The following is a 12,520-nucleotide window of genomic DNA, read 5'->3' on the forward strand; positions in this document are numbered from 1 at the left end:
GGTTTGTGATAACATTTTTTGGAGCATCGATTTTTTTTGCCAGGTCTTCCACAAATGTCATCTGATGATGAAACTTTGCAAGCAATCAAAAAAATTGTCAACAATTATCTTAAATTACGGGTGTCCTGTTTTAAGACTATGATAATTCATCCATCAGTCTGGTTAGGTCTTTTCATGTTTCATTCATAATGTATAGGAAAGACAGATGTAATTTTTAGCAAGTTTGAGAAAAAGCTTTCAGTTATGGTTGTATATATTTTCCATCTTTTCTTCCAGAATGAAATCATGACCAAGAGTCATTGTTCTGTTGTTTCAAACCACAAGTGTTGCTGGACTGAATCAACCTATGCCTACTCATTGGAATATTTAAACTTACTTATTGTGCTGCCGCCTCTAGACTTGTCATTTTCTTTGTGTTTCATTATGCGCACTCGATGTTGTGCAATAGTGTCCGGTCTGTTCATTGAGCTGTACTGTTCATTACTCTGATGGTTTTTAATTCCACGTAGAAGATATCGATATTAATATCTCATCATTTGAAAACAACTTCTTTTGTTGAGGACTGCATGAATGTATCTATACTTCTTTTTTCTTCTTTATACCATAAATGTTGGCTCGTATTCTAGCGGTTTAACATGTTTTTCTTGGTGACTATGTGAACTAGTATTTACTCTATTTACACCGTTCTAGCAGTTGTAGATGTAAATACCGTAGGCACTATTCATGTGCACAACATGACATTTCTTCTTTTTAGTTTATCTTGAATGTATATGGCCTTATGCTTGATTTTTTTTGCAAATTGTGCATCTACTATATATAGTTATTGCATCTAAAAAACAAGTTCCTTTTGGTATTGTAAATTTCTGTTGTAATCAGCTAGACAAGAATCGGCAAAACATACTCTAGTCAGAGAGAAGAGAGAAAAGGAAAAAAACCGAGCGCCTCCTACGTCCCTAGCAGAACCACATCACACCTCCCCCCATTCTGTTAGAATAATTCGAGGCATGCGATCACTTTTGGAATTCACAAACATTTCTTGCGATCACAAAAAAATTGAAATTCATAAACAATTTTTTAAACCGTAAACATTTTTTGAAATCATGCACGTATTTTGAATTCGTGAACATTTTTAGAGTTCACAAACAATGTTGGAATTCAAAAAAAATTGCGAACGTGAACATTTTTTGAAATTCCTAAGTAAACGTGAACATTTCTTTGAATTTGTGAACAAATCTTGAAGACTGGAACATTTTTCTCTTGGCTTGATGCATGCGCTCAAACCACACACAGTGCACACCTCTGTGATGTGTTCGCTGTTGGGCTTGTATTCCTGGGCCTTCAATTGCCGGTGCACATGCATCAAGCCCTAAACTTGAGAGAAGGCCGGACCAGCCTAGCCCACAGTCAGCCCTTCCTCTGCACGTCGTCGGTTCCTCGTGCGTTGACTCTAGAGCCGTCGATTTCCTCTCGCTCGGCGACCATGGCAACGGCGGCGGCGGCGCCGAGGCACAGCTGCGCGAAGCTCTCGGTGGCGGTCGAGGACCCCAAGGCGCCGGGCGGCGGCGGCATATTCGTGAAGGCCACTTGGCTCCCCACCCGCTTCTCCCTCGCCGTCACCGACGGCGCCGGCGCCTGGGTCGCCGACGCCTCCGACGCCGAGGTGCGCCTCCGGGCCGAGCAATGGGACCAGCCCGTCTCCGAGTACCTCGCCCTCGCCGAGCGCTACCTCGCCTTCCACCAGCCCTCCTCCACCTACTCCTTCCACGAGGCTGGCGCCGGCCGCAGGGTGCGTTCCGCTCTTGTCCCCTTGTCCTATCTCCGTTGCTATATGGATAAATTAAAGTGTTGGGTTAATCTGGAAAGGTTCCTAATTTAAGATCGAGTTTAAATTCGTCTAACTGTCTTCATGTTGCTTGATGTGTGAAGTGTCACATTTCTTCACCGCTTATTTCGCCAATTTTGCTCATTATTATCGACTATTTCCCATGTAACAATATTGCTCATCCAAGAGTAGTGTACTTGATGAATATTAACCTGTGTTTATTTTGAACCAAAAAGTAATTAATGTTGACATGTCATGGGTTTCATAGTAGTGATGGTGATGTGCTTCTTTTGCACCCTATTTGGGGAGCAATTTGTGATGTTGCTGTTGCCAATGTACTACCCATTAAGACAAGACTTCCATTCATGGTTTTGGATTTAGGTCCTCCTAGTCTGCGAACAGTTGCAAAGTTAAACTCCACTTGCTTGGTTTCATGGAAAGGACGGTTGTAGATATTAATGAGTTAAAATTTGAGAAAAATGCCGATTTGGTATTATCTGTAAGTCATTTGCCATAACAAGTGTTTAACCATATATATTGTACTAACTATTTATACATTTCAATGATGTGTCAGTCCTTTCTAAACTTAGCATATAAACAATGCCTTGTTCATTAATAAATAAAAGTTAATCTAAAAAATGCCTTTGTAGTGTCTTCTTATCACTCCCTTTAAGATTGACGCACATTCTTCATTTATCGTTGTCTTGATGCCTTAGCAATCTGTTTGAACCTTTGAGGTACTGTTATTTTCAATTTACTCACATGGTATGTCCTTGCTGTCTACTGCAATCTTGAATCCTGAAATATGTCTGAAGCGGAGAGTGGTTTATACAATCGATACTTATGTTGAAAGGGGGTTCTTCTTGCTTTATAGCTTATATGGAAGGACATCCAGTGTCCTTATATATCTTTTTTTCCTCTTTTATTTTCTGACATATCGCCCTTTGCAACCAGTTGTCATGGACATTTGAAAAACAAGGTACCAAGCTGGAATGGCGTTGGAAACTGCAGCCAGCAGCCCACCCACAACAGACTATAGCTGAGGTCTTGGATTTTCTTATGGATGCAAATATACGCTTGAGTGTACGTCCCTTTGCTCTGTATCTCTTGCATTTATAATTCTGTGGTCTTCTCTGAATACTTGCCAATATCTGTCGGGGTGCAAGTGGGCCGACCAACGACCATTTATATGCAGTTCATTCACTTTATGCAAATAGCAAGTAACTAGATGTTGTAGGATTGATTGTTTGGCAGGTATTGCTGAACTTGATTAAGCCTGTATAATGGAGTGTTTGAATTTACCAAGGTGTTAGCTTTCTTATCAGGAAGAGGTTGTCAGGAAGACGCAATCATTTGAGAAGGTGAAACAAGAAGCTGAGAATTGCTTGCAACAGAGTGAAAGATTTAACACCGAGAAGGCTGAGTTTGAGCAAGCCTCCTTTACAAAGGTACAGTTCCGTACATCGACTTGTTTCATGTGAGCCGCTAGCCATGTTTTGGTATGCAATTTTGTACGGAATTCGCATCAGTCTACATATCCCTGTTGCTTCTACAGGAATACACTACTAGTCTACCATCACAGGTCGTTGAGCGCCACGTTTTTCTAATCATTAATTAATCAGAGTTATCTGCTTTCTACTGTATTGACTTTTAAACTCCAGCCTTATTCCCATTCCGTTCTGAATTAATTATAAATCTCCTGAAGGCTTGTGTTTTGGTCTTGTTATGCGCTGCTCAGTGGAACTCACTGTTGTGCCGTTGCTTTCAGTTTGTGGCCGTTCTGAACTCGAAGAAGGCCAAGCTGAGACAGCTCAAGGACAGAATCGCGGCGCTCGAATCCACCGAGAAGGCTCCAAAGGAGGAGGAGGAGGAGGAGGGCCACTCCACCGACAGAACAGAGCCTATCGAGGACGGGAGCGACAAAGATCACAGCGTGAACGACGAGCCCTCGGAGACGGGCAGCGGCGGTGACCCCCACAGCTCCCCTGAGAAGTCCGCCGCCGCCGCCACCTCCAGGGGCCGGAGGGGACGCAAGAGGACGCGGAAGTGAGTGACCCGGACGAAGCAAAAAAGCTACTCTAGCCGCCGGACGGGCCCGAGTGACCCCCGTGTCGTTTAATTTCATTTCCTCGAGTGTCCTAGTCATGTAGCAGCACCTTCGGCAAATGATCTTCACGTGTTTTGTGCTTTGCTTATGCTTAGAGGATGATGGGCGCCGAATTTAATTATTTGTGAGGATGATGATCCGATGGCGGCGGCAGTTGTATAGTTGTTTTAGTGCCACTAGCTCGTAGTTCATGGGGAACAGATGCATTTCTCCACATGTGTTTTGGCACACGTAATACTACCATTTTCATTCCTGAGGTTGTGCCTTTGCCTGAAGACCCGTGGAAAGTCATAGCAGGCATGTGTTTCTCATTGCAAGACGCCTGAACTCCACATGTGTGATGGTAGTCAGGTGGTGGCGCTTTCGGCCCGTCTCTTTCACGCTTGGAAAAGAAAAGGAAAAATAGGAGGCGGAGAACAGTCTTCGGTCACGTTTTTTTTATGCATCTGGGTGGGCATGGGCGGCAATCAATCAGTGGGTCTTCTTTTCCTGGAGTCAAAGCTTCGACGCCCAGAGTTCAGACTCTTTCCTTGCCATGGACCGAATAAACATGTGGATTCCACGCGGGAAGACACTCCCTGCTGTTGACCGCCTCCTCCTTCCCCCTCCCGCCATTCCATTCGGGGAAGGAAGGAAGGAAGGAAGAAGCATGGCGGAGCAGGCAATGGATCGGGAAGCAAAAGAGGAGAGCAGGTTAGGATTGCATCTTCTCTTTGATGTCGGGATTGTGGTTTTTCTTCTTGGGTGATTTTCTCTGCTGCGTCTTCTTCATCGCGTTTCTTGGTTGGTTGCGCTCTTCAGGTGCTCGATCGCTTGCCGGACTGGGACCGGGGATTCTTTCAGCGGCTTGGGGGCGGCGAGCAGAGCAGGGTCTCCTTCTCGATCCGTCAGCTGGCTTGGATCAGATGATATACTTGGTGAGAGCTTTTTTTTCGTCATCAGTCATCACCATGTGGTTGTTCATTAGATTTCTGTTCTTCTTCCTTGGGATTCTTTCGGTGGGTTGACTCGTTTCCGGCCCTGTTTGCTTCCATCCGGACGCCCTCTCTTTGATTCTCTTGGCTGGAATGCGCTCTCGGGCCACTCATCTTCATCAAATTTTTGGGACGGTCTAAACGCAGCTTGAAAAATCATTAGGAAGTCTAGAGCTTTGAATCGTTTACTCGCATTAATATCCTTTGATTTCCCAAGGAAGATTAAGGGCTTATGTTTTGCTACGAGGGTGCAGTGTTTTTCTGCCTTTTCACCGGTTCTACATCTCCAAATTGGCAGTTCAACGCCGCAGTGATCTGATCTTCCTTCGAAATAGTTTTCTTCGATTTTCCTTTTAGTGTTGTTTGCACTGAAAGCCATCCCTCCAAACATACCAGCTGAGAGAAAAAACACCATATATCAATTTTTGCCTGTGTGCGTAGTGCAAATCCGTTGAATTTATTTGCCTGTTTTGATCTACCATTCCATTTACAAGCAAAATCTTTTCATTCTTATGTGTATCTTTGTATCTAATTATGCCTCTGAAAAATTGGCAGAGGTGAAATCTGAAATGGGTGTGAGTAGAATCGCTCGGAAGGAACTTCGCTGAGGGAGCTCACAACTTCAGCCTGTTTCCTTGGAGCTGGAATCGGTTAATATGTCTTGTTCAGGTACTTCAAACTCTAAGAACTTCTACTTCATGTGTGCTTTGTGACTCTCCTCCTGAGATATGCCATCTGACTGGATATTGCTTCTACCTCGCAATCTTTAGTGAGCCTTTTCTTCAAAATAAGAATCAAAGAGTGTTTACGGTTTCAGAAAATCCATGAAACATTCTAATATGTAAATTTTGTACTCCCTCCATAAAGAAATATAAGAGCGTTTAGATCACTATTTTAGTGATCTAAACGCTCTTATATTTCCTTACTGAGGGAGTAATACACTAGGAATCTGCAAAATTTCATGGGAAAATGTTTGTGACTTTGCACAGAAAACACAAAAAAATGTGATTATCTGTGATAGCAGGCGCCGTTGCTATCGTTTGCTGTTTTAGATCACTGTATTTATAGTTTTTTTTATGTCGGACAGATTTGAAAAGATTTTTCACACAGAATTGTGTGGAATGATAGTGTGTTTCTAATGATAGTCCTGGCAGTCTAGACGTACACCAGAATGACTAGGATCGGTCCAAGGAGCTGGACGGTTCAGGAGAGTGTACTGCCTCTGCTTGAAGCCACTCGGTTTATAGGTCGTACTATCCGGGGTGATTACCTGGAGTGTCCGTGGCATGGCATGTTGAGATAGGGTTGGGTTGGTGTGAAGTCCCCGTCCGACCATCCAACTCTCTATCCAGGCTCTGCCCCAAAGTAGCTTGGTTATTATCCCAGGCTGTCCGGCAACATGTTTCACTGGAGCACTTTGAATGTATTTACTAGCTTGAATCCCTAGTAATAGGGGTTTGTGGGCTGTCTAAGGCTAATAGCCCGAATCGTCCGTATGTGTGATTCTCGTAATAAACGACTAGTTTTTTTTTACTTAGCTATATATATACCTTTCTCCCCCACGGAGTTGACTACCCCTGCAAGCAAAACTTCAGATCTAGGACCCATTGCTATTCTCCACTATCCCTTGGCGCCATTTGAGCCATTTTCTAGGATTGGGAGAGAGATTTGGGAGGGGGTTGGGAGGTAAGTTAAACCAAGTTCAGATCCAAGCCTTCCCCCTCCTTTGACCAAAAGATTTAGCATCTGAGCAAATTTCCAAGCCTCCCTTGATCTTGTTACTCTTGGAGGTTGGATATTCCTAGGAGATTGGTGTCACTCGTGAGCTTCTAAGTTGTGGATTGCCCCAAAGTTTGTGAAGGTTGGAAGTCACCATCAAGACTTACCCTAATTGGTTGAGCTCGGGCTTTGTTGGACGAGCTTAGGGAGAAGAAGACGAGACTTGGTATCGCATGATGCCTTGTTTGGTCTCCACCTCTCATACGGAGTCTCCGAGGACGTGAACTTTGGGTTTCATCTTCGTCTCTATGCCCACTTTGCTTATCCTTTTCCTAGCTCCCTAAAATCAACTAAGAAAAGACAAAAAAATGTAGTAGCTTCAAACCCCCTCTAATTGACATCTTTGATCCTTTGCCATCCTAGTGTGGCCATTGTGGCCAAGGCTGAAGAATTCATGGTGTTTGTCTTCTGTGTGTGGACTCCTGATTTGGTGAAATGTTATCAAGAACTCCAGTCTAAATTCATGGTAGCAGCGGTGATGGTGACGCCGGGTTTGTTTTGGTTAGTGGTTCGCCTATTTCATAACTATCGTGCTTTTGATGTTCCATACGAATGATCTGGCAATGAAAACCGTGGTTCAATATCCAGGCCACAGTGAGTTCGGCTAATTTATGTTGCCACCTGTTGGGGCGGTCGACTCATGCAGCTCTTAATTGATGAGGTACAACTTGTGATATTTGGACTTCTACAAGACTACAACCTTTTCAATAGATGCTCAGAGGAATGTTGAGATGCAAAAGACAAAGTTGGAGACCAGATAAATTTGAAGTGACTTCACTTGGGGCCACCATCCTCTCCCTACCGCAATTATCATGCTATTGTTGCAACTTTAACCTAAAAGATGGTCCCACCCTATCCCCATGACCTAGCTGGCTCCTCTATGCAAGCAACGTAATCCAAAGTATAAGTGGCAGAAATAGACAAGAATGAAGGTGAAAATCGCATGAGTCGAAGAAAAGACCGGACGATGGCGGTTGATCACTGCATGCTAGTATATGAGATTTAATGGTGTCTCTCAGTGTATTTGGATGATAGTGAAGGAGGGTGCAAGGATGCATATATCACTTTTAGCTTGCTCTCTTCAAGATGAAAGTTATCCCTTGTTTGACAAGAACATCGTGTATCACGCACTACCTCACCACTTAATTTATCCATTAAATTTCCTTACTTGACTCGATCATCATCCATAATATTGTGTGTGATGGTGTTTTGTTGACTACATCGTGAATTAGGTTATTCTAATTTTCTTTGATATGCCCTTTACTTATACTTTGATACACATTCGGTCTTACGGTCAGTGACCCTCACCTCATATTCTTTTGCTTATTGGACCCTCACATTCTTTTGCCTATCGTCCACATACCCAATTTGATACTATGGGATACAAGACAAGGTTGCAGCAGACAAATCTCACAAAGAAAACCACAATGCCAATTCAAATGCATATATGAGTGATATATCTCATTTTAAACGGTGTATGTTCTTGATGTAATGTTGGAGGAAAGAAAGCACCTATAAGTAGGGGATTTGCCTTAATCAAGAGGCTCACGTTAATGATCGACACTGACCAAAGATGGGGCAGTGCTATTTGGTTTGAGATAACCCTTTATCACCCCTTGCACCTATATCCTCAAAGTGAAAATTTAGGGCATAGATTGAAGGGTTTGGGATCACAGTTGTGCATCTACAAGACCCACAGGATGACACATGGACTATGGCAAGGACAACATCCAAGAGAAATCACATCCTAACAAGGGGCATATGAGCATATTCAACAATCCACACTGATTGAATGGCTGCCATGTGGTAAGATGGAATGTTCCTCATTGGGCAAACAAGAATGTCATGGTTGGGCATGCTTGCCCCCTATTGAGGTATGAGGCTGGTGTGCGAGGGACCAAGGATGCCATGGTTGGGCATGCTCCAAGATAACCGAGATTGGTGAGAGTACCCATAGCGGAACGTGTGGTATCTCAGCATGGCCAAGAACACACACGGATACACAAACTCAGGAGGGACAAAGAACATACACAGATACACAAACTCAGGAGGGACATATAAATCAATGATTAGACCTATTCCACACCGGAGATTATTGACATCGTCGTGTGTGCAATTGTGCATGTGTGTATAGATCTTTATTTTGTACAGAATGGGTGTTGGACTCATTTGTTTTGTTATCGTTTTAACCCGACCTTTGAGCTAATAAAAACCCTCCTTTTAAAATATGCATACAACTTCTAACTCATTTGATAAAGCAATACAAGTCTTGACTTGGCGGTGACTTGGTGTGTATTAGGGTTCTTCTAATCCCTAGTTAAATGTTAGTTTTGTGATTCATTAACATAATAGCTCCATATAAACAAAAGTATTTTGCTACATGGGAAGTTTTGTGGCTCTAAGAGCATCTACAATCGGATTGGGTAAATTCGACCCCCTAAATGTTTGAGGGCGCGTCCGCGGACAGCTCCGGCTGGCCCCTCATTTGTCCTCCCGGACAACCATACCCCTCATATGCAAACCCTCGTATTCAGGAAAAGCCATGCACGTCCATCATATAGCATCACTTCATCACGAATTCAACAATTCAATAAAGCAACATAAACCACAATTCAACACGTGCCAAAATAAAAGTTAAGAACTCATAGATAGGCGATACAAGAATGCATACTCTTTGCGCGCCGGTCTCCTTCTTCTTCATGTGTAGCAACTTCTTGCTTCCCTCCTCCAAGAGGGTAGCGTCCTGCAACATGATCCTTGAATCCTCTGCATCGCTCGCAGGCTTCAACCTCTTTTTGTCGATCTCAATTGTTTGTATTGTCTTCTCCTTTTCAAACTCTCATTTAGCATAGTTCTCTTGCTTCCAAGTCTATCTTCTCTCTCTCTCTCAATGCTCAACTTCTCTTTCGCCCTTTCTCGGTCGAACAACACCATCTCCCTTTGAATATCCAAGAAGAGGTTGTACTTCTCCTTCTCCTCCTTGGCAAAAAAATGCTTGTCCATGCCACAAACATTTTCTTGCCGCACCATCATGCACAGCCCTCTCCTTCTCCCACTCATTTCCCCTCACCTGCCAATTCCTCTTTGGCACGGTTGGTTGTTCATCCCTCCACCTCTCCATTTTGCTTGTCGTCGTCATCCAATCCAACAGATTGTTATGAGCTTGAGCCATTGTTCTTCTTCAACTTCTTGGTGGGGGTTTTTGAGCTCTGTAACGACAAGTTACCACTTCGGTTTTCCATTCAATTTCAACCAACAATGGGACAACCTGAATGGCTTGCCCTTGTTTTGGTTGTACAAATTGGATCCATGCTTGTGGCCAACCAAGATTCACACAACACATCTTCATGGCTTGTGAATGTCGGACCTCTTGCCTTTGCTACCTTCTTTTTTTAGTGTGCGATGTTTGCCCAACATCAAACATAGGGGAATTGGTATCACCCATACCATTATGCCTTAGTTCTTGACCATCATTTATCATGTTCATAAAAAAATATGCATCACAATTAAACTACCATCCCTAAATTGATCCAATTGTATGTGCAACAAACGAACCAAGCCATACAATGGCATATGGGTCAAAATTGTACCATGTCTTGGCCAGCTACTTCATTCAACAACACGTGGGCATGCCCAACGCCGGCGTTATCCGCTGCCTTTGGAGTTGGGGCGAGTTGTACGCCATGTCTATGGTGGCGTCCTCTAGCATGCAGCCATCGAGGATGACCCCATTCGGATGTTGAAACGGAGACGGGAACACCCGACGACTTGTTCCCTCTCACGGGTAGGTGGGACGACACATAAGTGGTCGCCAGACCAGATGCGCCCAAGTTCATGTCCGCAGGCTCCTCCCCGCAGCTTCCTTCTTCACAGCTTACTGGACGCGCTACCGGGCATGCGACTCCCTCCGGGTGATGTTCTGTGCATTGCAAGTGATGACGGTAGGGACCAGCACAGACTTTGCTGAACCATCGTCTATGGCGGTGGTGGGAGACGGGGTTCTCGATGCCGAGATCGGACAATGAACGTGGACGGCGACACAGACAGGGAGCAATGTGTGTGTGTGTGTTGGGGGGGGGGAGGGGACCAGAAAAATGAAGGACATACATGGGAACAGTGCGGTTGATTTGGAGGACTTGGTCGACTTTGAGTAGATTCAAGGTAGGTTCAACCTGTTGGAGGTGTCATGCGTCGCATGTCCGTCCCACATATGGACTGAACTTGAGGAGTGCCGAGCAACCCGAAGTTTGGGCTAGCTTTGAGGGATCCGTTTGGATGCCTTTTGACCGGGTTATCCGGCCGAGAGCGGGGTTCCGGTTGTACATGTTCTACAGGCTCATTTGCTTTGAGTGGCCAATAGAATACAGAGACAACAGGAGTAGAAAATCATTGAAAGCCCTTCAAGTGGCGAGTAGAATACTGAGACAACAGGAGTAGCAAATCATTGGAAGCCCATCAAGAACCTTTTCAATATGAACAGGCGGAGGCAAACACAGGAAACACGTGGAAGGTGGACTACACATGATTCCATGTATTCGGCCACGACCTCGCCACGACCATCCTTGGACCTTGAACAGAGAACGGCACCGTCGCCATCGACGCACACATGCCACAAAGCGATGGATATGCTAATCAAACGAGAGATCCCAATAGTACTACCACAACATGGACTAAAATAACACGTTGCTATATTCAACACACCTGCTGACACTGGCCCCAGCAGCTCGCCGAGCAACCGAAACTTCAGCGAAACCGTGTCCAAGTGTCGCTAGAAGACTAGGGTCCAGGCCAGGTCCGTACTCGTTTGCCTGGAAAGAAGTCTCTACTCGTCGTTTGCCGTTCAAGCGTTTTACCGTGGACAGCATGCTTCCCGGTCGCTGGCTACGTGGCTCTGCTTCTGGTTCACACTGGCAACGCTTCTCCTGTTCAACTCAATCTACTCGTCATTGAAATTTTCCTCTCTTTGGTTTCCCATCTGGGAGAAATCTTTAATTCTAGATGCCTTTGGCCTCGGTATATATAGGATATAATATTAATGTGTCAGATGACTAGTTGTCATATGAGAATAATATTGTTTTCGGCACATTTCTTTTCTAGCATATGTTTTGTATGTATTTATCGTAAACTGTCCTCAAGGATGCTTAACCATTGCATACACCTCATACCTCCTTTTAACCTGGAATTTTGCTAAAATCTTTTCCAGAAGAGTGAATTCTAGTTTTTACCCTCTATTTTGATGTTTTTGACACTAATTACCCTATTTAGCAGGATTTCATCCATTTTACCCCATTTAGCAAAAGTTTTGCCACAATTTACCCATTTTAAAATTTTGCGAGCATTCTGATGAGCAGGTCCCAATTGTTAGGTCCACCTAGCATGCCCCATCAACAGTTTTTACCTACCTATTTTTCTCCATGTTGAACCAGTCCTCGCAGCTTCGCTCGACTGGGCTGGCCTGATATGATCGCCAGAGCAGGTCGCTCGCGTCCAACGCACAAGGCGTAAGTTGGGCCGCACCACTCTGGCCTCCAATATTCATAGCACACATTGTTCGCCTTCCTTCGAATCACACAACGCTGCAAACAAAGAAAAAAAAAGGATTTTAACAATATTCAAAATGGTGAAAAAACTTTAAATCAATGTACGTCAGTTATAGATGGGTGATATGTATACACGTGATCTTCTAATAAGCATTTTAATTCTGTCTGAATCAAACGCCTCACCGGCCAATGCATGAGTCAGGAAAACTTCATAATACACATATGACGGAGATGGTCAAAATCATGTGGAATGGGGTACGACGTGAGGGCTTGCTTGTTCACCAACCTCGCTGATTTG

At 44.2% G+C, this 12,520-nt stretch overlaps 1 protein-coding gene across 3 annotated transcripts; it reads left to right on the forward strand.

The window, feature by feature from the left end:
• Nucleotides 1-1,387: 1,387 nt before the first annotated feature.
• LOC125528397 (DNA repair protein XRCC4) lies at nt 1,388-4,182 on the forward strand. Of its 3 annotated transcripts, none has more exons than XM_048692879.1 (4): nt 1,388-1,786; nt 2,777-2,905; nt 3,136-3,270; nt 3,591-4,182. In XM_048692879.1, the coding sequence occupies exons 1-4, from the start codon at nt 1,481-1,483 to the stop codon at nt 3,870-3,872; spliced, it is 852 nt and encodes a 283-aa protein (XP_048548836.1). In that variant the 5' UTR covers nt 1,388-1,480; the 3' UTR covers nt 3,873-4,182. The 3 variants fall into 3 exon arrangements, with proteins under 3 accessions (XP_048548836.1, XP_048548838.1, XP_048548837.1); XM_048692880.1 differs by having other exon boundaries at nt 1,389-1,786; nt 3,148-3,270; XM_048692881.1 differs by lacking the exon at nt 2,777-2,905 and having other exon boundaries at nt 3,148-3,270.
• The last annotated feature ends 8,338 nt before the right edge of the window (nt 4,183-12,520 follow it).

The sequence above is a fragment of the Triticum urartu genome, unplaced genomic scaffold (assembly GCF_003073215.2).
Source record: "Triticum urartu cultivar G1812 unplaced genomic scaffold, Tu2.1 TuUngrouped_contig_4843, whole genome shotgun sequence".
NCBI classification, from domain to species: Eukaryota; Viridiplantae; Streptophyta; class Magnoliopsida; order Poales; family Poaceae; genus Triticum; species Triticum urartu.